Source organism: Ambystoma mexicanum, chromosome 1q (genome assembly GCF_040938575.1).
Source record: "Ambystoma mexicanum isolate Mex_15411 chromosome 1q, UKY_AmexF1_1, whole genome shotgun sequence".
Taxonomy (NCBI): Eukaryota; Metazoa; Chordata; class Amphibia; order Caudata; family Ambystomatidae; genus Ambystoma; species Ambystoma mexicanum.
The window spans coordinates 1,387,375,354-1,387,402,854 of NC_090922.1; the positions used below are offsets into that span (position 1 = coordinate 1,387,375,354).

The window sequence follows — 27,501 nt, forward strand, 5'->3', positions numbered from 1 at the left end:
GCGCAATAAACCCCAACAGGAAGGAAATAAAATAATTATTATTCAAATGCTGACAGCCGTGGTACATTTTTCTTCCACACTTAGGAAAAGGCCTTACAGGCTTGCTTGGAAGCCGAAGTTATTCCTATGCACACCGGCCGCCAGTGCTGTTTTCCAGAGTACCACCACTACCCCTTTACCACCACCTCGAGAAAAAAAAATGGCCAAATAATGAATCATTTCATAAATAATGGGCTCAGGGGCTTATCGGGGCAGGCGGGCCCGGCCTGCCGCCTTATCTCTACCGGCCACATTGCCTCGGTGTTCCTCTGTCCATGCTAAGTAGGAAACTGGTCGCGAGGGAAGGCCGGGCCCATTGGGCGCGAGCCGCCCCGCGCATGCTGCTGCTGCTGCTCGCGCTGCTGGGGAGCGACGCACGCAGGGGCGGGCGCGCGCGCTCCTCCACACGCCGTCCGCCATGACCAGGCCTCAAAATGGCGGCGCTTTGGGCCACCAATGAGGAGCGAACGGTGAGTACGGCCGGCCGCCTGGTCCCAGCTCGTTCTTTTCGCCTCCCCCCATTTCTGGTGGGGGGGCTTTGTGTGTGGGGGGAGTCTCGAAGGAGCTAATGGTCATTGGTGACTAGTTTCTTCTCCTCCCCGGCGGCTTATTTCGTCGCCTCTTGTTCGTTTTGGGAGCTGTCAGAAAATGGAGACTGGTTGGGACGCACACTGCAGGAGCACGGGAGCTGGCGCGTCACCGTGCATAAAGGCATTGGATATGTTCATCAATATTAGGAGTGTTGTTAAAATGGGACTCCTGTAACCAGATGGAGGCAATGGGTTGCTGGTTTCAAGGTGGATTTGGAGCAAACTATTGGCCGAGTTATTGAGGTTTCTTTTTGCATTGTGCAATGTCCGGCGCTGGCTGTCTTGGGAATGGAAGGGCAGCCGCAGCACGTGCTATTTCCCCTCTTCCAAACGCTCCAGGCTCGGGCATTTAGCCCGGATGGTCCCTGGCCTTAACATGGATTAGGGGCGTCAAGTTCACGACCAGGGGAGCCAGGAGAAGAACGGAAAAAAAGGCGCGCACCGCGGGTGGGAGACGTGTGTGCAAAGCCTGCAGCTCCTGGGATAGTCCAAGGAAGGACGCCGTGTTCTGATGCCCACTTCGCCACTGGCAGCGGCAGGCGGGGAAACCACCATCAATGTGGGTATTGCATTGGTACTGATCGCTTGCATGACGGTATTCCACTTAACCTGGTTCCACGTGTTAATATCCCCGCAAAATTATGCGGTGATATTGACCAATGGACCCTGCGGGAGACACCCTCGCATTATTGTAAAATCACCCCGCTCCCACAAATTATCCCCACCAAAAATATCGCCTATGGCGAGACATATGTACGGCGATATTTTTCTTGGGGATATTTTGTAGGGAGACCCTTAACCTGGCGTTATTCCGCTACTGCACGTCTGGAAATGCTATCATGCATGAGCCGTGCCTGGATGGGAGGGGGATGGGTATATGTCACCAATCCTACCTAGAATTGTCTAAAACGCAGATGGATTTTTTTTAACACAGCTGCCCAAAAAAATGTAATATAGCCTACTTGTTTCACTTATCAAAATACAGTATTTTCGCCGAAATATGCACAATTTTCCAAATGAGCCGTATTGGGCCATGCCAGACTGCTTATGTAGGTATGTGTACAGTGTGTGCATATCCTCGGGGATTTCGTGTTTGCGTGTGGAATTGCGGCGATGCATATAGGTGTTATTGTGATCAATATTCCCTGGCTCCGTATTATGAAAAGGAATCGTCCAACGGCCGGGATATGCTTATATATGTATCGCCTTGAAGAATGAAATCGGTCCCGTGTTTAATCGTGCGGTAGTCGCCCTCTTCCGCGCCCTATATTAAGATACCGCATTTACGGGGTGGCATTGCTCAGTGCAGGGATTCCTTTCCTCGCGTCGATATTTTTCTCCTTCAAATTCGGCCATTTTCACGATCAAAACACGTTTTTCCGACGTCCCTCTTGTGTGTTGTTTTCTTTTGGTTATTTCGCAGATCCGTGTTGTTTATCAGAAATGACAAGAGGCTTGACCCGGACAGCAACCACCGCCTAAACACAAAGGCAAACTAACCCATGAATCTGCGCTCTTCAAAACCAAACGAGCCTTCTCTTTATTCTCTTCACTATTTTTAATAACCCACTTTCCAGCGAATGTGTGATAGCGTTGAGCGCAGGGTATGTATACTAGAGCTCGCTCGCTGTATAATATTCGCGATGTCGCTTCCATTGGGCGTCAACATTTCAGCACGTACAGGCGCGGCGCCCAGCCCCTTACCCCGGAGACCCTTATCAGCACCAGACAGAAGCTGTGGTATTATATATATTTTTTTTTATCTCTATGCAAATGTGATGATTTCATCTAAAGTGTCCACTTTCCGTGAATCCGCTCGCGCATCTATAGTTTTTATGTACACGTTATGTTTCGTATCAGTCCGATATCATGTTTTTTTCTTTTGTTTCTCACAGATGATATTTTCAGTATCAGGATGGCTAGACTCAGCTGATATTGTCAATATCAGAATGTATAGACACACACGGATCAATCTCCCAGTGTTTATGCAAATAAAACGAGGCTTGCTTTAAATAAATGACAGTGAATCCAAGACACGCAGCTTGGCCTTGGGCGACGGGTCAGGTTGTGCTTTCGCCCACCCTGGGGTGAAGATGCAGAGAGAAGGGTCAAGTGTATCCTTGTAAGGCCGATCGGCGGTCCCCTGATAAAGGAACTCCTTGTGGGCCAAATATTACTGTCTTGTGTTTTCGTCAAACTATTAAAGGACGGTCATGATGTGAAGGTCCGTACCATTATAGATTATTGTAGCGATCAGGTGATTTATATGGGGGAAACTGCATGCATTTATATGACGGTTTATAGTTAAAAATGAACTTTTGTGTTAAAAAAAAGAAAACGTTTTGTAGAATGATATACAATTCGAGTTGTGTTGTTTTATATGAACCTGGCGATACGGAATATATCAAAGGAGGGAAGAGTGTAACCTCCGCGCTGCACAGGGTGCTTGATTTGAAGTACACTATTGCTATGGGGAATGCAAGGGACACTAGGACTCGGCAGCCGCTGTTTATTTGCGCGGTTCGCTGCTCTCTCTTTCCGGCGGGGGCTGGGAGGAGGCACAGGGCGTTATTGGCTCGTTATCGCACTCGCACTGCTGTCTTGGACCCAGCTTTGCCCTGAGTGACGTTTACAGGCCGCCGCGAGTGCCCTAGCGATTCTTGGAAGCAGGTGCCTAAGACACTCCCGACCCTTTTTTTTAACCCTGATAATTCGCCTTTTCTAAAGATTCCTGCAAACCGACTGGAGGAAGTGTATAGGCCTCTAACGCGATTCGGACGCATCGTATTTTCGTTTCAGGAAAAGGAAGGGCTGCGCTCACTTCCTGCAGGATGCATGGATGCGGTGCATTATGTTGCACACACGGGCAAGCTCCGTGGTGTACTCTGGGCATTTCGCAGCGAGTAGAGGCGCGTATTGCGCAGCTTGTATTCTTTGAAGTCTGTTCGGTATATGTGCAGTGAGCAAAGCGTGTATGTGCAGTGAGGAAAGCATGTATGTGCATTTGGAACGTGCTTCTTTACTTCCATTCACATTGCTACGTTTGCAAGTCCTGCCGCATGATCGCAATTCCTAAATAAAAAACGGACAATGTAGCCCTCATTTAATAATAAACAATAACTTGACAACTCCCTCCCTCCCTCCCTCCCTTCCTCCCTCCCTCCCTTCCTTCCTTCCTTCCTTCCTTCCTTCCTTCCTTCCTTCCTTCCTTCCTTCCTTCCTTCCTTCCTTCCTTCCTTCCTTCCTTCCTTCCTTCCTTCCTTCCTTCCTTCCTTCCTTCCTTCCTTCCTTCCTTCCCCTTCCTTCCTTCCTTCCTTCCTTCCTTCTCCTCCCTTCCTTCTTTCTCCTCCCTTCTTTCCTTCCTTCTTTCTCCTCCCTTCCTTCCTTCCTTCCTCCTCGCTCCGGCCTTTTCTAAGTCCCTGCTCCTCGCTCCTTCCTACCTCCCTCGATAACCTGCTATAGAATGCTGCGCCCCTGCTCCAGGTCACGCCTCCTGTTCTGCAAGTGTCTTTATTTCAAGGCCCTTCTTTGTGCAAACCCACAACACGCCTACACATGTGAAATCACCGGCGTGTCCCTTCCCAGTAGAATGTGTGTTTCACTGTATATGGACATCATGAATGCAAAGTATGACCATGCATTATAACACACTTGGCCATTACTCCATAGTTCAACTGTGTCACAACTATGTTAAGGATTGACGGGCGTGCAGGGGGAGAACATTGCAACACAAGAGTTTTTTTTATTGCAAATGCAAAGAAAGGCTTCCAAGAATTTTCGACCATACATATTATTAAACACGTTGCGTTATGATGAAGTGTGGGGGCGTGGGGGGTAGAGGGGAGGGATTGGACGGGAGGCCGGATACATATTGTGCTGAGTGCATGACTAGCGGCAATGGCTTGTATGAATGTCGGGTGAGTAACATCGGTACATGCGTTGATGGCTGGGATTCTATGGGTGGGTGGGCTTCTGAATGTATGCCTCAATCGTGTGGCGACCGGGCAGGTGGGTGGGGCTAAATGGATGAGTGGGTGGTTGAATCTCAAGGCGCAAGTCCAGGATACACGCGGGTGGACGGAATCTACCCACTTTTTTCAGAGGGTGGACGCAGTCCCCCTGGGTATTTTTAGAGGTCTTGTGTAAAATGAGAACATTTGATTGTCTTCTTGGAATGTATGCCGACCCGGGGATTCAAAAAGCAGTCGACAACTTTGCAGGCCTGCCACTTCACCACTGCACTGTATAACCTGATGAAAAATACAACTACAGTTGAAATGACTTATTTCGGGACTGCAAGTTTCAGGGCAAACATTGGTATTGATTCTTGGAGTTTAAAACATGCACACCTTTTAACATTTTCTAACAGGATTAGAAAAACATTTCCTCTTTTCCATTTTGGTGAGTGTTGATTTTATGAAAGGCAAATGCCATTCACCCTGTGCAATGTGTATGGTTATGGAAAGCCAATAGAATGACAGTTGCACATGTCACCTTGATATGCTAATTTCTGGTGACGTCCACCCCGCTACGTATGTTAGAGTGCCATCACTTTTATTTTTTAGGACTTGACCCTTGGGGTTGATTGGATGGGTAGCTGGGACATGCCTCAAACTTAAACGTAGGACTGTCTCCCCCAACCCACTCAAGGCTCGCTGCCCTGTACTATTGCCCCCCAACATTAGCATACATACAAGTTCCAGCAATTCTCCTATGTATAAACTGCACATTCGGCTGTGACAGCGAGCATGCGAAATGCAGCGGCTTTCGTTTCGATGGTTGCTACAGGCTTTGCTATGTGCATTTCATAATCCGTCTCATGGCACAATCAGTAAATACGAGTGCCTGCAGTGCACACAGAAAGGTTGCGTGTGTTCAGCCTTCCCTGGGGCGTAGGGATCTAAGGCAGTGGTCTTGAAACCATGGGGACGCGAGGCTCTTCCAAAAGGGAGTACGTCGATTGCTTTTTATTGTATTGTATTTTGTTTATATAGCGCACAAAGCCCTTGGGCATCTGGGCGCATTTCTTACAGTATTATAGCATAAGTAATTTACATTAGCATACAGTGGGTAATTTACAAAGGATAACAGTTAATCATAGATCAGTATATACATGGTAAGAATGTGATACAATTGACAAGATATACGGGAACGCTTAATAGAAATAAGAAGCAGATATGGCTTTTGGGGGAGGTGGGCAGCAAGTCTTATTTTTACTCTTGGGGCTCAGCAACACTATTTTTAACCAAGGGGGTGCTCAGCATAACATAGTTTCAGTACCACTGGACTAAGGCGAAGCTGGGCAACTGTTTGTTATGTGTCAGTGGAGCATTGAATTATTGTTTCTCTGCAGCAATCAAACTCCCTTTCCTAAAACCGGTACGGGGGGCGGATGGCCCAATTCCGGGATGGTCCTGGAAAAACCGGAAGTCTGGTCGCCATGAAATAGCTGGACCTACATAGGGAGATGGGAGGCACAGAGATAGTTGTGTAATCTGTGTTACAGTAAGAACAGCATCCTCTCCTCGCGTTTCAATGCATTGCTCCTAGAAGTTCTCTTCGGGGAATTCAGGTATAAGGAAGTGACACCATAGATGTTTATACTGGCGTTCCGTTTCGTCGTTGGGGTCGGAAGGCACCGTTATTTGTGAACAGAAATGGGTTCTGCACAGGAAGAAAGCGCGCACTGTGCACCGAGAGAATCTTTGCACCAGGCGTGTCTACAGTGCCTCAAAACAGGCAGGACACCCTTACACCACAGAACAATGGCACCGAGGAACGAATGTCTACAGTGTGTGGCAAATCTCCGAATAGCGCCCAGTTAGATTCAGATTGTATTTACATTTTCGATTCATTGATTCTTTCGTGTCAGGAGGATGTAATGCCAACAGAAGTAAAAAGGCGTACAATGTAAAACAATTAATTATAATAAAAACATGTAAAAATCATTGCAATAAAACATTGAAAATATCAAAAGGATATCTCACAGTGCTCATAAAACGCATTTGTAACCCCCTCCACCGGCAAAGGGGCCTGCGTATCAGAAGATTCCGTCATACTTGGGTAGGTGCCTTTGGACACGTTTTTTTCTTTTCAACATAGCACAGGATATTTTACAGCACAGCCGAGAGCAGCGCAACCTGGCCTACGAAATAGCATCACAGCGAAGAAGAATCTTAAAAGGACATACATGCCACGTGGCCTAAGATTGCTCAGTACATGACATGACGTATTACAGAACGTAATACATAACATGAAACGTAGTATGACTTAAACCATAGCATATCGCGTAACACTGCATGCAACACAGCCTGTAACGCAGATTCATCTATAGAATAACATAGAAGGAGGCTTAACGTGAAGCAATCCATCGCATGACATAACATAACGAATATAACACAGCATACCACATTGAATAACATAGCGCATTCATTGTATCGTCATGATCGCTTTAACCGGGGCATCGTGCGGTGTATCGGGCAATTCTCCTTCTTGTATGATCAGAATAACCCGGGAGGGACTCGGGCAGCCCAGGCCAGCGCGCAGAAGCGACCGCAGCAGGCCCGCAGGTCCGCCGGCTTTTTCCGCTCCGCCTCCCCCTTGTATGAAACGAAGAGCGCGTTTAATATTGTCCATGGGAATTTGCACAGCTCGTCTAATTGTAATAGGTCTTATCGCCCAGCCCAGTAACACTCATCTTATCAATGGCGGGCAGATGAAATGCGGAGTTGGCGTCGCACTTGTAAACTTTCGGGTTAGACTGGGAAGGGGATTTTGTAGCGGCTTCAACCCAGTGAGCTGCCTTTGATGCAGGGCGGAATTGGGATTACTGGACTCTTGCAAGCTACATTTAACACGCACTGACTGACTGGCGGGCTCATTCACTCACGGACTCACTCCTTGCCAACCGCCCCCAGGCTGAGCCGCAGCCTTCAGTACCCGTAGCTTGTAGGGTCGGTGCCAAGCATTGATGATGTGAATGCGTGCTGCCGTTCCTCTCCCTCAGCCCAGCCTCGCCTTGCAGCGCTAGGGCATTAGCAGCTTGGTTGTCTGCCATTTTACACACGCGATTTTAAGAGACACACAGCTAGCCATAGTCTTAGTAACTACACGTGGCCGATCGGTGCATTCGGCCAATTGATGGATTCTATTTCAAACCCTGTTGTACTTTTTCGCAGCAGTGACTTTTGTTTGCCACCTCTGGAAAAGTACGTATTGATATCATATGTGTATATACAGTTTGCTGCACTGGTACGTGGTCGTCATCTGTTTAGTGGAACCCTTATTCATGTGCACAGTCGTCAAGTCTATTGCATCGTGTTAAAGGCAGGGGTCAAATCCCAACAATTAAAGTGGGGGGACTCATTAACCAACGCAATGGAATGTGGCATCGCCAGAAAATAGCATATCAAGGTGAAATAAGCACATTTAATTAAATTGGCTTTGCATAACCACCCAGATTGCACTGGACGAATAGCATTCCCCTTCCATAAAATCAACACACACAAAACCAACAGAGGATATTTTCTTCTAATAGTGTTTTTGAAAATGTTAAAAGGTGTGAATGTTTTAAACTCCAAGAATGAATACACATGTTTTCCCTGGAACCTGCAGCACTGAAATGGGACATTCCACCTTTAGTTTGCCATTTTTCATCAATAGGTATAGTGCAGCGGTGAAGTGTTCAGCCTTTTAAACTTTTAAAACATTTTTTAATTCTTTATTTAGATTTTACCAAACAAAAAATGAGAAAATACAAAGCACAACGAATCACACAACATAGCATATGAAGCTTATCAATAATCGCATCATGAGGGGAAGAGGAAAAAGAAAGAAAAAAAGCCCTGTAAGAATTAGTACATACTCAAGAAAACATCCCAAACCTTAGCATGTAAGTGCATTTCCCAACCTTCTGTAAATCACTCTCCCAATAGCCGCCAAACAAACCATCTCATCAACAGCCTTGCAAACTTGACGACTGCGGTTTGATCCCGAGATCGGCTTTAGTTCATTAATTCACAGAGGACATTCAATGTTTCTCATTTTGGCTGGGGGGCGGGAGGGGCGTGGGAGGGAACTGAGCCACCCTCTTAAAAAAGTGGGTGGACTCCGTCCCCCGCGTGTACCCTCGACTTGAGCACATGGAGGCATTATCATGGTAAGTTCCCAGTGCACATTTACCTACTACTAATGAATGCACTACCTCTCAATCACAGATGCACGTCCTCCGAAGCGGACAGTGACGGCCCTGACCAGTGCTTCCTGGCAGCAGGGCACAGGAGTCTCCCGCGCGGAAACACATACCGTTATGCTCGTGACACGCACAGGGCTCACATTACTTCCGGTCCGCATACATCAACACACTTGTCTAACTAGCGCACCCCCTTCGATGGATCCGGAGCCCATGCAAATGGCAGTGAAGCCTGTGCACTAGAGTGAGAAACATCCGAATAGGACATTCCTTGTCCCAAACTCAGGTTTTTCAGGAAACGATCGCAATCCTCAATACACAGCGAGCGTACGGCATGTAAACGGCCCAGCGTGTTACTGGACACACTGTGACAACTGCTCAGCACAGTCCCCAATGCAGAGGGACAGCACCGCATTTAAAGGACCCAGCCTGTTCGCCAGTACACTGCGACGGCAGCACCTCTTACATGACCGGGTTCTATCCCCAATGCAGAGTGACAGCATCCTTTTAAAAGACAAGGCTCATTCCCCAATGCAGAGTGACAGCATCCTTTTAAAAGACAAGGCTCATTCCTCAATGCAGAGTGCCAGAATCCTTTTAAAAGACAAGGCTCATTCCCCAATGCAGAGTGACAGCATCCTTTTAAAAGACAAGGCTCATTCCCCAATGCAGAGTGACATTATCCTTTTAAAAGACAAGGCTCATTCCTCAATGCAGAGTGACAGTATCTTTTTAAAAGACAAGGCTCATTCCCCAATGCAGAGTGCCGGCATCCTTTTAAAAGACAAGGCTCATTCCCCAATGCAGAGTGACATTATCCTTTTAAAAGACAAGGCTCATTCCCCAATGCAGAGTGACAGCATCCTTTTAAAAGACAAGGCTCATTCCCCAATGCAGAGTGACGGCATCCTATTAATAGACACGGCCCATTCCCCAATGCAGAGTGACGGCATCCTTTTAAAAGACAAGGCTCATTCCCCAATGCAGAGTGACGGCATCCTCTTAAAAGACAAGGCTCATTCCCCAATGCAGAGTGACGGCATCCTTTTAATAGACACGGCTCATTCCCCAATGCAGAGTGACAGCATCCTTTTAATAGACACGGCTCATTCTCCAATGCAGAGTAACAGCATCCTTTTAAAAGACAAGGCTCATTCCCCAATGCAGAGTGACAGCATCCTTTTAAAAGACAATGCTCATTCCCCAATGCAGAGTGACAGCATCCTTTTAAAAGACCAGGCTCATTCCCCAATGCAGAGTGACAGCATCCTATTAATAGACACGGCCCATTCCCCAATGCAGAGTGACGGCATCCTTTTAAAAGACAAGGCTCATTCCCCAATGCAGAGTGACGGCATCCTTTTAATAGACACGACTCATTCCCCAATGCAGAGTGACAGCATCCTTTTAATAGACTCGGCTTATTCCCCAATGCCAAATGACAGCATCCTTTTAAAAGACAAGGCTCATTCCCCAATGCAGAGTAACAGCATCCTATTAAAAGACAAGGCTCATTCCCCAATGCAGAGTGACAGCATCCTTTTAAAAGACAAGGCTCATTCCTCAATGCAGAGTGCCAGAATCCTTTTAAAAGACAAGGCTCATTCCCCAATGCAGAGTGACAGCATCCTATTAATAGAGACGGCTCATTCCCCAATGCAGAGTGACAGCATCCTTTTAAAAGACAAGGCTCATTCCCCAATGCAGAGTGCCAGAATCCTTTTAAAAGACAAGGCTCATTCCCCAATGCAGAGTGACAGCATCCTATTAATAGAGACGGCCCATTCCCCAATGCAGAGTGACAGCATCCTTTTAAAAGACAAGGTTCATTCCCGAATGCAGAGTGACAGCGTCCTTTTAAAAGACAAGGTTCATTCCCCAATGCAGAGTGACAGCATCCTATTAATAGAGACGGCTCATTCCCCAATGCAGAGTGACAGCATCCTTTTAAAAGACAAGGCTCATTCCCCAATGCAGAGTGCCAGAATCCTTTTAAAAGACAAGGCTCATTCCCCAATGCAGAGTGACAGCATCCTATTAATAGAGACGGCCCATTCCCCAATGCAGAGTGACAGCATCCTTTTAAAAGACAAGGTTCATTCCCGAATGCAGAGTGACAGCGTCCTTTTAAAAGACAAGGCTCATTCCCCAATGCAGAGTGACAGCATCCTTTTAAAAGACAAGGCTCATTCCCCAATGCAGAGTGACAGCATCCTTTTAATAGACTCGGCTTATTCCCCAATGCCAAATGACAGCATCCTTTTAAAAGACAAGGCTCATTCCCCAATGCAGAGTCACAGCATCCTATTAAAAGACAAGGCTCATTCCCCAATGCAGAGTGACAGCATCCTTTTAAAAGACAAGGCTAATTCCTCAATGCAGAGACTTTGTTCCCAAGAACAGAGAGACCGCACCTCTTTCAAAGATCATGGCACACCCCCCAATATAAAGTGACAGGACCTATTTTGAAGGCACGGGGGCATTTCCCAGTGCAAAGTGACAGCACCTTATTTGAAGAACCCTGCATGTCCCCCAATACATTGTGACGGGAGCACCTCGTTAAGGATCCGTCGAATGCTCCGTTTCAGTGATTGCGCCTTTTCTAAAAAAGGCCCAACGCATTTCCTTTTGCAGCGTGGCTGGAAAGAAACAGAGTATTGCCCAATGTAGAATCGCACCAGCTCTTTCACATAACGCATTTCACATTGCAGAGTGACGGCTCCTCTTTTAAAGTACCCAAGTCATTTCCCATTGCAGAGTAAGAGCTCCTCTTTTAAAGGACTCGAGACATTTCCCATTGCATAGTGACAGGTTCTCTTTTAAAGGACCCGACACATCTCTCATTGCAGAGTGACAGGTTCTCTTTTAAAGGACCCGACACATCTCTCATTGCAGAGTGACAGGTCTTCTTTCAAAGGACCGAACGCATTTCCATTGCAGAGGGACAGCTCCTCGTTTAAAGGACCCGAGCCATTTCCCATTGCAGAGCGACAGCTCCTCGTTCAAAGGACCTGACTCATTTCCCATTGCAGAGTGACACGTCTTCTTTCAAAGGACCCAACGTATTTCAGATTGCAGAGCGACAGCTCCTCTTTTAAAGGACCCAAGACATTTCCCATTGCAGAGGTGCAGCTCCTCTTTTAAAGGACCCGAGTTATTTCCCCTTGCAGAGTGACAGCTCCTCTTTTAAAGGACCCGAGTCATTTCCCATTGCAGAGCGACAGCTCCTCTTTAAACGCACCCGACGCATTTCAGAGTGACAGCTCCCCTTTTAAAGGACCGTATGCATTTCCCATTGCAGAGCGGCAGCTCCTCTTTTAAAGGACCCGACACATTTCCCATTTCAGAGTGACAGGTCCTCCTTTAAAGGACTAGAGACATTTCCATTGCATAGTGACAGCTCCTCTTTTAAAGGACCCTGCGCATTTCCCATTGCAGAGTGACAGGCCCTCTTTTAAAGGCCCCGATGCATTTCCCATTGCAGAGTGACAGCTCCCCTTTGAAAGGACCCGACACATTTCCCATTGCAGAGTTACAGGTCCTCTTTTAAAGAAACCGAGCCAATTCCCATTGCAGAGTGACAACTCCTCTTTTAAAGAACCCTATGCATTTCCCATTGCAGAGTGACGGCCCCTCTTTTAAAGCACCCGGGGTGTTTCCCATTGCAGAGTGACAGGTCTTCTTTTAAAGGACCCGAGCCAATTCCCATTTCAGAGCGACAGCTCCTCTTTTAAAGGACACTACGCATTTCCATTGCAAAGCGACAGCTCCTCTTTTAAAAAACCCGGCGCATTTCTCCAGTGACAGCTCCTCTTTCAAAGTACTAGCCTCGTAATGTATTACTCAATGTAGTCACATCACCTCTTTTAAAGAAATCGCTGCCTTCCCCAACACAGAATGTGGCAACACCTCTTTGAAAGAACTTGGCACATTCCCAAATGGTGGTGACATTACTTATTTTAAAGGTCCCAGATGGTTCCTTCAAACATGGTAACAGTTTTGCAATCCAAGGCAGAGGGAGAGCACCTATTTTATAAGATCGGAGGCGCATTACCCCGTGCAGAGGGAGAGCACTTCTTTTAAAGTGGCTGGGACACATTACGGGGACAGTGCATATTTGAAAGGGCCTGTGAAACATTTCCCCCATGCAGTGGGACAATACCTATCCTAAAGTACCCGGTGCATTAAAGAACTAGGCAGAGTCACCAGTGTCCACTGTCAGTACCAATTTAAAAGAAAGTTCCTGGAAAGCAGCACGTCTATGTTTAAAAGGAGCGGCGCGGTCATGTTACAAGGACTTAGCAGTTATGCCCTCGCCAACTACCCTTACACCCCCCCGCCCCCCACTCCCCGTCCATAAAGTAATAACATGGGGTAATCACGATAAACCGAGGCGGCCGCGACAGTCCTGGGCGTGGTGATTCCATGCGATAACTAGAAAAATAATCTCTCTCGCTCTCAATATAGAAACATACAGTTATATGTCTGGCGTGCAGGCTGTGCATTTTGCTTTCAGATCTGGGCTGTGAGGTGTGTTTTCCTCCTGTCCTCGGGTCTCCAGTCTGCCACACTTGTCTATGTTCCCGCCTCGGTATCTGGCAGCCCTAATGTTTGTTTTCTGGTGTTTTGCCTTTCCTAGGATGATGGAAAGGGTGAAAAGTGAAGATCGGGATGTCACGTCCCCTGGTCACGATCCGGCTGAGAAGAGGGCGGAAAGCACGAGTGCTCTGGGGGCGGGAGCAACCCAGGGGAGACAGGGAGGAGCCCCCCGACCCTCGGGGACCAGCGGTGGCGTCCTAATGAATGGCGGCTCCGAGGAGGCGGGCGCCCCCCGCTCTCCCGCCCTAGCAGTGCCTGTAATCGAACTGGTGCGGAGGGGGGGCGTCCAGCCTATAAGAGCCCTGGAGGCGGGTGCAGGAGGCATACAGACTGTGCAGACCACCGAGCTGTGCAGACCGCCGATTCCACTGAGCGCCCTGTCTGCTCCCCCCGCAGAATCCCCGCTAGAAGCCCGTATGGTGCAGCTGAGCTCCCCGGCAACGTCCCCCCTGCAAGCCGTCCACAGAGCCAGCATGCTGTACAACCTGAGCCAGTCGCTGCCCACCGGCAACAGGTCAGTGCCAAGCTGTACTTATTTTATTACGCATGTTATGCCTGTCTTCTATTCTAGCACCTGCCTACAACGTGTACTCCTCCTCACACGTCCATTCACCCATAGCCCTACCAACCCATTCATCCATCCACTCACTCACTCACCAACCCACCCACAACAGTGTACCCAAACCGTTTATTCCACCCAAAAGTAGCCGCCTAGATACACCCACAGCTCCTACTCAACTTCCATCCATCTAAAAGGATACACATAGACCCACGACTCATCCCCAGCCGGGTTCAAGCACCCATCCAAAAGAACACACCAACACTCAACTGCATCCACACACACACACACCCATCCATAAATATACAGACACGTCTGCAACCCATCCTCAGCTCATCCCCAGCTCATTTCATCTAGCCATCCAAAAGTATGTACAACGATCCACAACTCACGCTCGACTCATCCATGTATCCATCCACTCCTCATCCATCCATCCATCCATCCATCCATCCATCCATCCATCCATCCATCCATCCATCCATCCATCCATCCATCCATCCATCCATCCATCCATCCATCCATCCATCCATCCATCCATCCATCCATCCATCCATCCATCCATCCATCCATCCATCCATCCATCCATCCATCCATCCATCCATCCATCCATCCATCCATCCATCCATCCATCCATCCCCCACTATTCAGTCCCCTTTACCATCGCTCCTCTTTTCTACACTACCCTCTTTTTCCTTGCTCGCATCCAAGCATCACTTTACCTGTCCCTCTGTCTACACAGTCGCCCATCGCCCCTCAACCTACACGCCTTTTCCTATATCTGCCTGTCCTTTCTTACGTCCAATTGTCTTCTTCTCCAACCCGCACTTCCTTCCACACGCCTCCGTCCACTTGCAACCCCTCCATATATGCCCACGCCCTGCGCCCACCTGGCTTACCATGCACACCCCGGCGTATTCATGCTTGCAAATGCCCTCGCGCCCATCCATTGTCCCTCCTCCTGCTACACCCCTTTCTGTCCTGCCACTGGTCCTTCCCTAGAACCGACTTGGGCGAGTGCAGATGCAGACTGCCCCCCTCGCCCCCAGTCTCTCCCCAACGGGCTCTCATCCATCTCCCACCCCTTCCCATGATGTGTCTTCTAGTGGTCACGATGATGGCCAGGTAACCAGAGAACCCCACTGTCGTATTTACGAGAATGGGGAGCGGGCGCTGCCTGACATCATTGGGCATGGCTTATGAGCACCGATCGCCAGCCCATACCATGCTCCATTACCTCCCGCACCCCTCTCTCACATTACCATGCCCCATTCCCTGGTTTTGGCAAGCTTCTACCCTGCCTGCACCCACCCCTCTCGCTTCCACACCCCCTCCCAATCCCTAGAGCCCTTTTCAACTGCAGGGCTCTTGTCACTGATCTATAATAACTTTTTATTAAATACTCATCTTTGTCGTGCATTTTCCTTTATTTTGGCCACATTGCCCCCCCCTTTTCATAACTCTATTAATAACACATGCACCCATCTCTCTGCATAGTTCCATAACCCCCTGGTTGCTGGAAGCACACTCTTGGCTAGACTGGGGACACAGTATTCTGAGATTCACATTGATGGAACCCATCACGTGGAAATGTGGACGTCGTTTTAAGCTGTACACAGCTGTGGAGGGGCGGGGATCAGCGAGGGCTGGGGAAGGGAAGGAGTGGCGTGCAATGGTTGGTGTGATGCCATTCACAGGCAATGTAATCAATCATACTCCATTTTTGAATGCACTGTACATATATTTTTTAAGACGAAAGAGCTGAAAAATCTTTGCTCCCAAGTTGGCACCGACAAGCCTGTATGTATACATTGCTAAAGTTGTGTAATGTATTTCTATTGGGAATGCTTCACACTGAAATATTTATAGGCATAAGTAGAACGTGTTGGTAATGTCCAAAGGAATTATGTTCATTGCATTGTTCTCATACGGGATACACAGTAGGCGCTTTCGCCATCCGATCTACCTGATTTCTGAGCCAACAAAAAAAAGAATGCACTTGTCTCTAAGAGCGTGTGATACTTGGATTAAGTTGTGTGGAGTACTGTTTTTGAGTTCTTGTGTATGCTGGCAGGGGTTGCGTATGCTGTGTGTGCCATTATCACAATACTGGAGGAAGTGGCTAGGTAAAACAGAGCTCCTGATATGCCTGGAGGGCTTTTATGTTTCTTGTATGGCAAACCGAGTGCAATGGTTTGCAGCCTTTGGGGGCCCTTTACTGTCTAGACCCTCGCTGCCACAGATGCATTGCCGGCCGATAATCATGTTTGTTTGCAGTTAAGAAAGAATGGGTTCCATTGGACACACTGAAGTGGCAGAGGGCGTGTGAGTTGCCAGTGCCCTGTGGCCCAACATCACAAGGATTCTTTCTGCGCCCCCCTTAGTAATCGAGATCACGTGGCCATCGATGGGTGGAATGTTTCAATAGCCTTGGAAGCGCTCAGACAGCGAGTATCTTAACTCTTGCAAGGTTTACACGCTTTCCACTAGCTTGGAGAGCCTGTGCAGTGGGAAACACTTGCTAATTTTAATAACAATAATAATAATAGATCAGGTGCAATACTACCTGCATTCAGATATAACCTCAGCTTTGTACACCTTAACAGCTGACATGATGTTGACCCAGATGTTAAGTACATTTTAAAAAGTGATGGAAGAGGCAGATACGTTTTCTGAAAAGGCGAGGGTATAGATGGCGACCTTGTAGGTTCTGTGTGGTATGAGTGGGTGTTTACACAAGAGGACCGCAGGGGCCTACTGACCTATATCAGCTTCTAAATATGCTGCTTTTACCTCTTCCTTATATGTTTAGCCTTCTCCTAGGCTTCCCTTTCACTTTTCCTGCCATTACAGGCCCTGGGTTCTTGGATATGGTGTTTTTATTTTTATTTACATTTCATTAACGAGCCAGGGCGTTATTTCGAACAGAAGTAACTCTGGCAGACCATTACAGCGGTTAACAGGCGACTTATAAATACATACTAAATTACACTGTACGACCCGCACATGGTTCGAAATTGAGATTCGATGGGCAGAAACTAAAACCAGCTCCTGTGTCACCCTGTAGACAGGAGCTACTGCAGGGGAACCAGGAGCTACACGATAAGCCCCTTTAACTTTTTTATCCATTATGCATATTAAGTGTATATTAGATGTGTTTTAATTCTTCTTTATTAACATTCTCAAATACTAAATGTTAATGTCGCATTTACAAGTTTGTCAGGCACCAGCAGGCTGTATGAGCCAAAGGAAGCTACTGGTAGCTGTTGGTTTCAAGCTAGGCAGGCTCTCCTAGGCTAGAAGCAGGAGCTAAATAACTCCCAGCGCCCCTCAATTTAGAACCCTGCACAGAAAGATAACCTTGTGAAAATAATGGGATGCACGTCATTTTAAATATTAAATGCTTTCTAATGAGTCTCGGGAGGGTAGCTCAGGGGCAAGGTGCTCACCTTGGAAGCAAGACTACACGGAGCAACACAGGTTCAATCCCCGGGTCTGCTCTTAGAAACCTCTGGGTATTAAATGCTTTATAATTAACCCATTAAAATGACAACACACTGCCCTGCAGATGCCGCTTTGCAGAGCAGGAAAACTTGGGGTGTAGGTGCCAGGCTTACAATACGCTTTTCAATGGGACCATCCAACTGAAAAACGCTTTGAAAATCAGACCCAACATCTTTTGCTTAGCAATACGCATCGCCAGGAATACAGTTGTCATGCAGCATAGGTTAAAGAGCCATGTATATTGAAATTGACCTGGCTGCCGATGTATGGCTGTGCAAAATGATGGCTCTTGATGTTGCTGTAAAAATGATAATTGGTTTCAGCACGATGGTTCACCAGTCTCCTCTTGTGTCCTTGTATTGCAGTGGCTATTACGAAGACTCCGATCCATTTCCAATATTCAATAACAATAACCGAGTGAAGCGGAGATCGGGACCCTATGAGCTGGAAGTTGTTACTGAAGGAGGTGAGAATCATTGTTTTGCCTTCATGTTGCTGGACACAGCACAGTCATTCAAACACTTAATTATCTCTTTCTATTGACTTGCTAAGCCTCTGGAACGCAAAGGTGTACATTTCTCGAGGTGCCTTGTAAAATGCCCATTCTCTGAATTATTATTGATTACCTTTCCATTATTCCAGTCGAAACAGCAGTGCCTTGAATACAAGAACGACACATCTTCTATGACTAAAGGTCCATCATAAACAATGTTGGCTTCCATTTGGAAAGATGGGACACAGCATCTTAAGCAAAGACGATAGTCACAAATAGCCGGTAGAGGCCAGTGTGTAACAGAACACTATGAGCCTCATTACGACCCAGGCGTTAACCATGGCGCTATTAGCGCCATGGTTGACGCCGGTATTTTACCGATTCCGCCATGGTGAATGTGGAATTACCACCTCATTCCAAGGTTGGTGGGGCGGTAATTCCCCATTCACCATTGGCCCTTCCCCATTCCCATTTTTGCCCCCATAGGGTTCAATGGAAATGGGGAAGGCAGTAATTACGGTACTGCAAATTACGGTACCATAATTACCTCCGAGGTCCCTTTGCGGGTCCAATCCTTAACAGCTGGTAAAATCAGCCTTTAAGGTAGGGACCCGCAAAGGGACCTAGTAATTAGGCGGTAAGGGGTTAACGGCGCCGCCACCTTTTACGACGACGTTAACCCCTTACCGCCTGGGTCGTAATGAGGCCCTATGTGTACATGAGACTATGCCTAATAACAATCCACTGTAAAGGCAGAAGCAGTGGGAATAGTAATATGATCAGGTTTTCATGTAGCAATGTTCACCACATTCCTCCTGTTAGTAAAGACTGCTATAAAAGATGTAATTATTAGCCTGTTCAATAGTACCTAACTTGTCAACCTTGGACGGGCGAAAGACTAAGTTGCGGGACTTGGAACATTTTATGTAGTGTAATGAAAAGTGGCTTTATGTAGTGATGAAATGTAGTTTTGCCCCACACCTTTTAAGAGGGAAATATCGTACCTTTATTGACTACAAGCAAAACCCCAGAATGATGTTACAGTCTGAAGTCAGTATCATTTTCAGCGTAGCATTGTCAGCTAAACCTCCTGTCGGCTGAGGAAAGGCCTTGTGTTGATGAAAAGACTGTCATTAAGGAATTGAAAATCCGATAGATTTCTCCAAAAGGAGGACTCGATTTCTGAATTTACAGGCCAAGCCTTCTTTTAGAAAGCAATGTATCACCTTAAAAACAACACAGACACACACATAGGAGTCAGGGGCGAATATACAGATTTGTATGGCGACTAACTGCTATAGCGCCTCATACAGTAAGTGTACTGTTTTGCAAACAGGAAGACAGCTCATTTTGCTGGTGAGCCCATTCAGACATTTTTATCAAAATGTTAATCACTGTTGAATTCATTCAGGTCAATCCAAAATGAGACTCTAGTCATTGTCACCATATAACTTGTTTTTTGATGTTCATATGTTAAAATAACACAAATGCAAAGAAATATATAAAAAAAAACTCATTGTAGGGATATCACAAAGTTATCCCCTGTTTATTCCTTCACTAATGCCTCCAGAGGTCTACAGCATACTAAGGGCCACGAGTTAAGAGACAGGGAAGCTATTCTTTTGCTGCCATTCCCCTGTCTCTGTCAAGTCCGATTTTAAACTCCAGTCCTGCGTTTGTATGCATGGAATCTCTGGTCAACACGTCCGCACAACGGCCACCCTGTCTATAAGCAGTACTTTGTACAGCTCCTTTGTCGCCTCCAGTTTATTTCACGACCATTGAAATAGAAGCACAGCACCACTAGACACTACCTATTTCCTCTGTTAAATTTATATATGTGGGCTACAGGATGACACAATCTGATACCCATGGGATGCTGCTTAGATTTCTATCTAAATTCAAATAGTAAATTGCCTGAAGCTGTATTACTTGGCAAGTATTGCCATCTTAAATAGATTAAAAATATTGTAATTGCGGCATATAGTCCCCAGTTAGGTGTTATTAGAAGTGCTGACCTCCAGTTATAAACCTTCAAGAAGATTAAAGGACGTGGAAGGAAGGTAGCTGCCTCAAAAGTACTTTCACTTCTTCGCATTGGCTAGAATTATTTTTTAATATGAGGATGCCATACATTGGGGGATTTAAGGTATTTTTTCCATCATAATATCAATCAGAAAATTGGGTCAAATGTACTCTCATCAAACTATACATTCACTGGGCAACAGGGAAAGAGAACATATCTGGAACCATTGTGATCCAAAGGATAATATATGACATGGGTTTAACTTGCTATCTCATGCTTTTATCATCCTCCAAAATGCCAGACTATAAAGAGCTGGCCTCAGAATTCAGTTGTATCTAAACTTTTTGCTGCTGTCCCACACTTGAGTAAACATATTGTTGCGAGATCACCAAATGCCAGAATTGCTTAAATGTTCCATTAAAGAACGTCACTGGGCTCCCTTTTTAAAGTGTTTTGTTACTTCTTGTAATACCCAGTATCCTCTAAGGGGTCAGCCCAACAGTTTGAAAAGAGCTCCAGATACAGTTTAAACCAGCGCCACCTTTGCACTGAGTGTTCTCCTGTCATTGCTTACACAGCCAATAGCTTCTTGTTAAGAGAAAAGGAAGGCAGACCTATAAATAAACAGTAAGTCATTACGATGTCACAGGAAAAGAGGTATATTGAGCTTCTCATGATATTATCATCCTAGTATCGGTAGTCAATGGCGATAAAAACATCACATAGTACCAGTCACCCTGGTATTGTAGTTTATTTTATCAATCAGATAGTCAAACGCAGCTCTCTACATTTGACCACATTTTCTTTCATTTCCGGGATTGTTAGGTTGCATGATTTTATTTTGGAAAATGTACATCAGGGACTACATTTTAATACACGATTTTAAGTTTTTAATTCCCCTCACAAAATCATAGGTACAGGACAAACCTTGTTTTACTTTAAATTGATACATTATGCAATTGAACTGACCAAGGCAACCTCCCACATAATACTGGTTTAGGAAAACAATCAGAATGTTATAATTAAGAGTTTTCCATCTTGTAATTATCACTGTGCTTCCCAATGTACCTTCACACTTTGTCAGCCACATTTAAAAAGAAATTAGCACATCTTCACAATTCAAATATACTTAATTTTTGGAAAATTATCAGGTCCTATATTCATTCATTTGGGTGGATGATATTTCACTGGATGTATTTTTTATAAATCTTGCCCAGATATGTCCTAAATGATTTCATCATGATTTTCTGAATCACTAGCTAACTTCATTACCACTCTTTGCCCACCCACTACGTTTCTTTCAACCTTCATTGACATTTTTTCATTCTTCTAACCTTCAATATCTTTTTTCTTAAATCCATATTTACTTTCGTTCGCCATATTCCCCTGCCTGCCGTGAACCAAATTCATTACAACCAGCACAATGTTTAATAAAAATTCATGATGTTTCTGGATCATTTTCTTCTATTTTTGAAAGAAAAAGCATATCCCAAATGATAGTTCTAAGGAGGAAAATAGCACAATGCATGGTGATCAAAAAGTAGCTTCAACTAAAACACAGTTTCCCCCTACCCCTATTTGAGACAACCAACATTCTGTTAAAGACATTATTTCTAACTGAATATGTGTTTTCATTTTCTTCAGTAGGTCCCCATACAAAAGTGGTTCGTCGAATTTTCACCAACAGCCGTGAAAGATGGAGACAGCAGAACGTGAATGGTGCTTTTGCAGAGCTCCGTAAGCTGATCCCTACACACCCACCCGACAAAAAGCTCAGTAAGAATGAGATCTTACGCCTGGCTATGAAGTACATCAATTTTCTGGCCAAACTTTTAAATGACCAAGAAGAGGAAGGTGGCCAGAGGGGAAGAGTGGGCAAAGACAATGGTTTAATCCAAGACGACCTTCTGCAAAACATGATGTCCCCAAATTCCAGCTGTGGAAGTTCTTTAGATGGAGAGGGAAGTCCTGACAGTTTTACAGAGGACCATGAATCTTTGGACTCAAAACATTCGAGGAGTCTCCATCAAGCTATCCATCATGTAGAGGGCAACGAGCAGCGATGACCTCTGCATGACTCAAACAGAGACACATTGGCAACATCCCCAGAGGTTTGGGTCTCAAACTCTCAAGACTCTCAGGTTTTGGGCTAGTCACTCACCTGGAAGAGAGTACACTTGGTGCTCCATTTTGACTTCCCTTGTTTCAAATGAAAGGAAAGCAAAAAAACATTCTTCTGGCAATTTGTGGCCCGGAACTGCTGGTCGTTATTCGGGACAAGGCTAGTGCCATCTACTTCGGAGTGGTCGATGAACCCATTTGAAGGAAGGACCTTTGTAAATAGAATTCTGAAACAAAAATGAAAATAATATCACTGGTACCTTTTTTCTATACAAGGAGAAAACTGCTTAGCAGCCGGCTAGATCTTCAGAAAATGCGAAAAAATCTCCATTTGACTCTTTGTCCACGTTAGCCTATTTTTTCAATTGAGGGCACCCGCATCTCAATCTCTTGTCTAAAAATATTTCCCAGTTAGAGAAATACATATGCAACCATTGCGTTGGATTTATGGCAATAAAACCAAAGAATTCTGAACTTTGGTGAACATTTTAAGGGCAAACACCCTCTCTATCACAGGACCTTTCCTTTGACTTTTGGAATCACTCATCTTGGTACCTGTTATGTTGTTTTAATGAACGAAAGGTACACAGATTGTCCTGTTTGCAAAATCTGCCTTCAGAATTTCACTCACAGTAAAGTTCAATCATAATTAACCTGGAGTCGGCAGCAGTGTGCGATTCCGATATTTGTTAAGAGCTAACCGATTGTTAGGGATTATGGTAGAGTACAACAATCATTGTAAATAAGATATATAACAAAGTTTAAGCTATCGCCTATGGGTTGTACAGTTACCTATGTTAACTATAACACACGTGTCACCAGCATATATTTTGCCCATAAACACATTTTACATCATCCTTATCTGCAACATGGTTTTCTTTGAGCTGGCATTGGTAAACCCATTCAATCAAAACGTTGTCATTTTACCGAAAAAATCCCTTTCAAACAAGTACAGTGTTATGGGGAGACATGGGTCCCGATTCTCCAAAATGTATTCTTGGGTAGTTTTGGAGATGCTCAACCACTTTGGCATTGTTCTTAAACACCCGTTATTGTTTTTTGTCTCCAGATTTGCTCTTATGCCTCTGTTAGTAAACGTGCACTGTGGTTTAACTATATCACATAAGGGCTTAGAGCTGTCTTATACAGCCTGTAAACTGTAAACACCACTTTGAAAAATTCTATCTTACATTGTGTGTGCACTTTTTAATTTCTTAATCACATCTGGTACCTTGTTCTTTTTCAAAGTTGCCATAAATAATTCACTCGATATAAAGTTTGGGAGAAAACATGTGAGCCAGATTCACTGAGATGTGTTTATCAAGGGTGTTTTAGATTGGAGCTCTCCACAATGACGTTTTCTCTATGATCTGGTTTCCACTTAATCTGGAGATGTCTGGGCATCATAGAAATACACGAGCAAAATGTTTTTGCACATCAAATTCAGAATGATATGCCAGCACTCCTCTATACTCGCTCAGAAAATATTTTATTAAAATGCTCAAAAAGATCAGATTCAAAGAGGAAGCAATCCTTGAATAGTTTTAAGCACCACTCTTAATAAACACCAGCAAAACAGCACACATACTTTGAGGGCAGTCGGGACTACTCAACACACATAAGCTGCCAATTTTCCTGTATTTTCTAACCAATGCAGTTAGATGATCTTTTGCTTCAACATGTCCTTCTAACAGACTATTCTCTAGTGATAACATTCCTTTTCATCATGTCGGATAATTTGATTCTCATATCTGATGACATTGCCAGTGGAAGCACGCGGTACACCAAACTCAGAATCTGTCATTGTTAGGATTTTCAGGCTGTCTCTACATCATCACCGAGGTTGCCTGGGTCCACTTCCTGAAACGAGATGCCTCTGTAGACGATTTCACTAATTGAGGATACTGAGCACCGGAAAGGACTCAATGAGGGCACTACCCCAATAAGTACAGAGATGAAGAGGAAGGATGAAAAAATATTTTGTGTGTACCCTGAACGAATTCCCTGAATGTATGGAACAGCGTTAGACATTTTAGCGGTCTGGGCACATTCTAAGTTTTGTATCAACTAATGAGTCTGTGAACAAGGCCGATTTCCCAAATAGCCTGAACTTCCACATGTAGACAGCCTTAGAGTTTACTTTCCACAAAGTGGGTTTAGTTTCAGTCTCCCTTAAAATGTGTTTGAAGGAGCAGTACAATTGAGAATGTAGTCAAGATACATCCACAAGCTGACAGGATCCTTGCACACAGTCTGAACAGGCCAAGATCCGGCCATCACCTGGAGTAATAGAATACGTTCTGTATGTGACATGTGGAAATAGCACTGCTGAAGAGGCACTTTCCTTTTTTCTTTTTCAAAAGCATCGATTTTTCTGGCTGTACCTTATGCCCATTTTCCAGTTTGCCTAATTTGTTAATTAAGGACACGCGTTGGAACCTATCAGTATTAAGTGTGGCCATTCTTGTTATAATGGGCATACCATCCTTGCCCTGTATACTGTGCAGCATCACAGTGGAATGTAATGGGTGGGGGGATGAGTATGTTAATAGCTCTTAGAGAGCCCAGCTTGGAGGTAACTAATAATACATCTGATTGTGCCTAAATCTACCATGACCCTAGTAGTTCTTCAACTAAGCATTTCAATCACTGATATGCAGAAGGTCATTTAAAGGTACATTTGTAATTGCACATTCATGACAGAACAGTGAACAATCATATTTGTATTCATTAGTTGTACACTGTTTATTTGTCTTCTCTAACCATTATATTTTTCTGTTTGTACGACTATCACCACCACCGACCATGGAACTTTTGAGTTGATTTTTCTTGCTGAGCAGAGCCGACCTTTAATTTCAGACAGCCGAAGTGTTTCAGATAATTTTTGCGGTCTGCTGTCCTTGCTGCATATACATAATACCAGCCTAGTCTGTGGATCAGTGGACTAATGCATCCACTAGAGGGGCTTGTGTGTGCCCTCATGGTCACAGGTTCGAATCCTGGCAGGTCCACTCAGTCCTTTATCCTTCTGAGTCCGATAAAAGAAGTAACATTAAGTTGGGTATTAACAAACATCTGTTATCTGTCAAGAGCGCCAAGATTCCCTCTGGGGTGAACATGTGCTCTACAAATACAAATGTTATGTTATAATATAAAGATGCGCGAAGGCTTAAGGGGGAGAAGAGGAATAATGGAACCTTGCTGGCAATGGCCTCTCTGGGACACACATGCTGTAGGTCCTAAATGTCAAGTGGTGTATTGTGATGGAACATTTTTGAACAGGGGACATTCTTACTTTGATTCCAGCTTTCATTAGCCTTAGCCAGCATATTTAATGGCGAGGGATATGGGAGTCGGTAGTCCAAAACATTGGAGAGCCGCAGGTTGCAGACCCACCACTCCAAGATAACATATCTCATATTAGTGATGATTGACCGAATTACATTTAATGCACACCATTCCCTTCTCTGTTTACAGTATTAAAATGGTGATGTGACTTAAGCTTCACCCCTGCTTACTACATACATAGATGTTCATATTGGTTAATCGAAATATAGTGATATAACTACCATCTTAAGAGTTCAGTTATGTAGTCCCTTGATTAGATTTTTTTCTTCTTCTATCATTCTGCATTTCGGTGGTTTTCTTCCCAAATTTGTTTTGAAAGAAACACACCTCACTTTCTTTGGACATACTGCACAACAATATTAGCAGGTGAAGGTACCATATGTTATAATCTGTCATTTAATAATTTGTTAATTTATATGATGTAAATCAAATTAGAGGTACATTGCAATGACTTGTGAGTTGTTAAGGGTTGCTTTCAGATAGGTATATTATGCCTGCCAAAGACAGTAAAGTATAGGGTTTAACGGTGGGCGAGTCCTTTCGTAGTTGTCTTGCTCTAGTCAGTTTCAGTTTGCAATGCATCTCTTAAAATTCCTGCCGCAACTGCTGTAAACTTGAATACATCTATGCCCATTCCTGTCATCAACGGGTTTAAACTCATGTCAAAAGTTTAAACCCGAATAACCTGCAGGAAGATGAACACGCTCACTCCCCCAGGCTTATGCTGAAAAATGCAACTACTTGCAGACAAATGTATTATTTCTATTTGATGGGCCAACATATAGTCCCTTAAGAAAAAGATTGAAGTCGACAAGAAAACTTTTTCATAGATTTTAAATGAAGATCTTCCACTTAAATCCCAGGCTCTTCCTTTTAAGAAGAATGTGCATCTCTCAGCCCCTACCAAGAGCACAGCATGCCTGTAGCACCGGCACCATTATGAACGGTGCCGGTGCTACAGGCATCCCCATTCCCATTGAGCCCTATGGGGCTGAAATGGGAATGGGGATCTACCGGCACCCGCGGAAGGTAAATTACCAGGTCCAGCAGGGTCGGAATACCCCGATAATTGGCCATTCGCGGGTGCTGGACTTTCATGCCGGTATGGAGGTAGCCTTGCCACTCTTACCGGCAAGGCTACCTCCAACCTCGTAATGAGGCCCGCTGACTGCTCAAGAGGGCAAGACTGCACTTGAGCAAGCAGGTCATCGAATGTGTGTTGACTGGTGGTCCAGGGTCTCTTAGAGCACTTAGTGACAGGCTTGTCTTCAGTGGTAAAGTATTCTAGCTTGATGCTATGAAGCGTTGGGTCTAATCCTGGTTTTTCCCAGTTGACCCAGTGCAGGATCCTGGAAACAAACGCTTCTTCTCCCCTTGAGTCTAGCCCTATAACTCTGAAATGGGATCAGTTCGGTGCAGGGACATTCTGCATCATGTCCTGTATTAGTAAGGCCACTGAAGCAAAACAAGGTGGCGGTCATGATGTTTAGAGGTATCAGTAAAGAGCAAGGGGCATGTGCCAAATTTGTAATGCTGTCCCGATATTTCTGTTTAGTTTTATAATACTTTTCAATGGAAATTCTAGAGCGTCATAAATACCTGTTTTTAGCTCCACCATGACACAAAGGTACACAGAGGTACAACTACACCTGTCGGTTTCAAGGCATCTCCCATTCACAAATCATTATATAAGATTCTGAGGTATGCATATGTGTACTTGATGAAGATTTGAAAGGTACATTCTACAAGTTTGATCTCCATGCCCTACCCACTCTATGTCTTGATGTGTGTATATGACACCACAATTAATGTTTCAACAGCACTTTCATTGTATTGTACTGTACAGTAAGTGAAAATGTTTGTTTCTGCATTTATTGCAGAAGTTAAGTAACCAGATCTGGTACATTTATCTTTGTAAAGCCAGTTAGGCCAACGGTAGATGTGCTATATAAAACACATTTTGTTGTAATATACATATAATGTTATATCAATAATATTTCTAAATAAAGTTTTACAAGTGTGTACAAACAGCAA

The 27,501-nt window shown here is 45.0% G+C and overlaps 1 protein-coding gene across 3 annotated transcripts; it reads left to right on the top strand.

The window, feature by feature from the left end:
- The first annotated feature begins 352 nt into the window (after positions 1 to 352).
- On the top strand, positions 353 to 27,501 carry TAL1 (TAL bHLH transcription factor 1, erythroid differentiation factor). Of its 3 annotated transcripts, none has more exons than XM_069642243.1 (4): positions 353 to 509; positions 13,460 to 13,933; positions 17,845 to 17,945; positions 21,643 to 27,501. In XM_069642243.1, exons 1-4 carry the CDS (start codon positions 496 to 498, stop codon positions 22,062 to 22,064), a joined length of 1,011 nt encoding a protein of 336 aa, XP_069498344.1. In that variant the 5' UTR covers positions 353 to 495; the 3' UTR covers positions 22,065 to 27,501. The 3 variants fall into 3 exon arrangements, with proteins under 3 accessions (XP_069498344.1, XP_069498345.1, XP_069498346.1); XM_069642244.1 differs by having other exon boundaries at positions 21,646 to 27,501; XM_069642245.1 differs by lacking the exon at positions 353 to 509 and adding an exon at positions 516 to 1,188.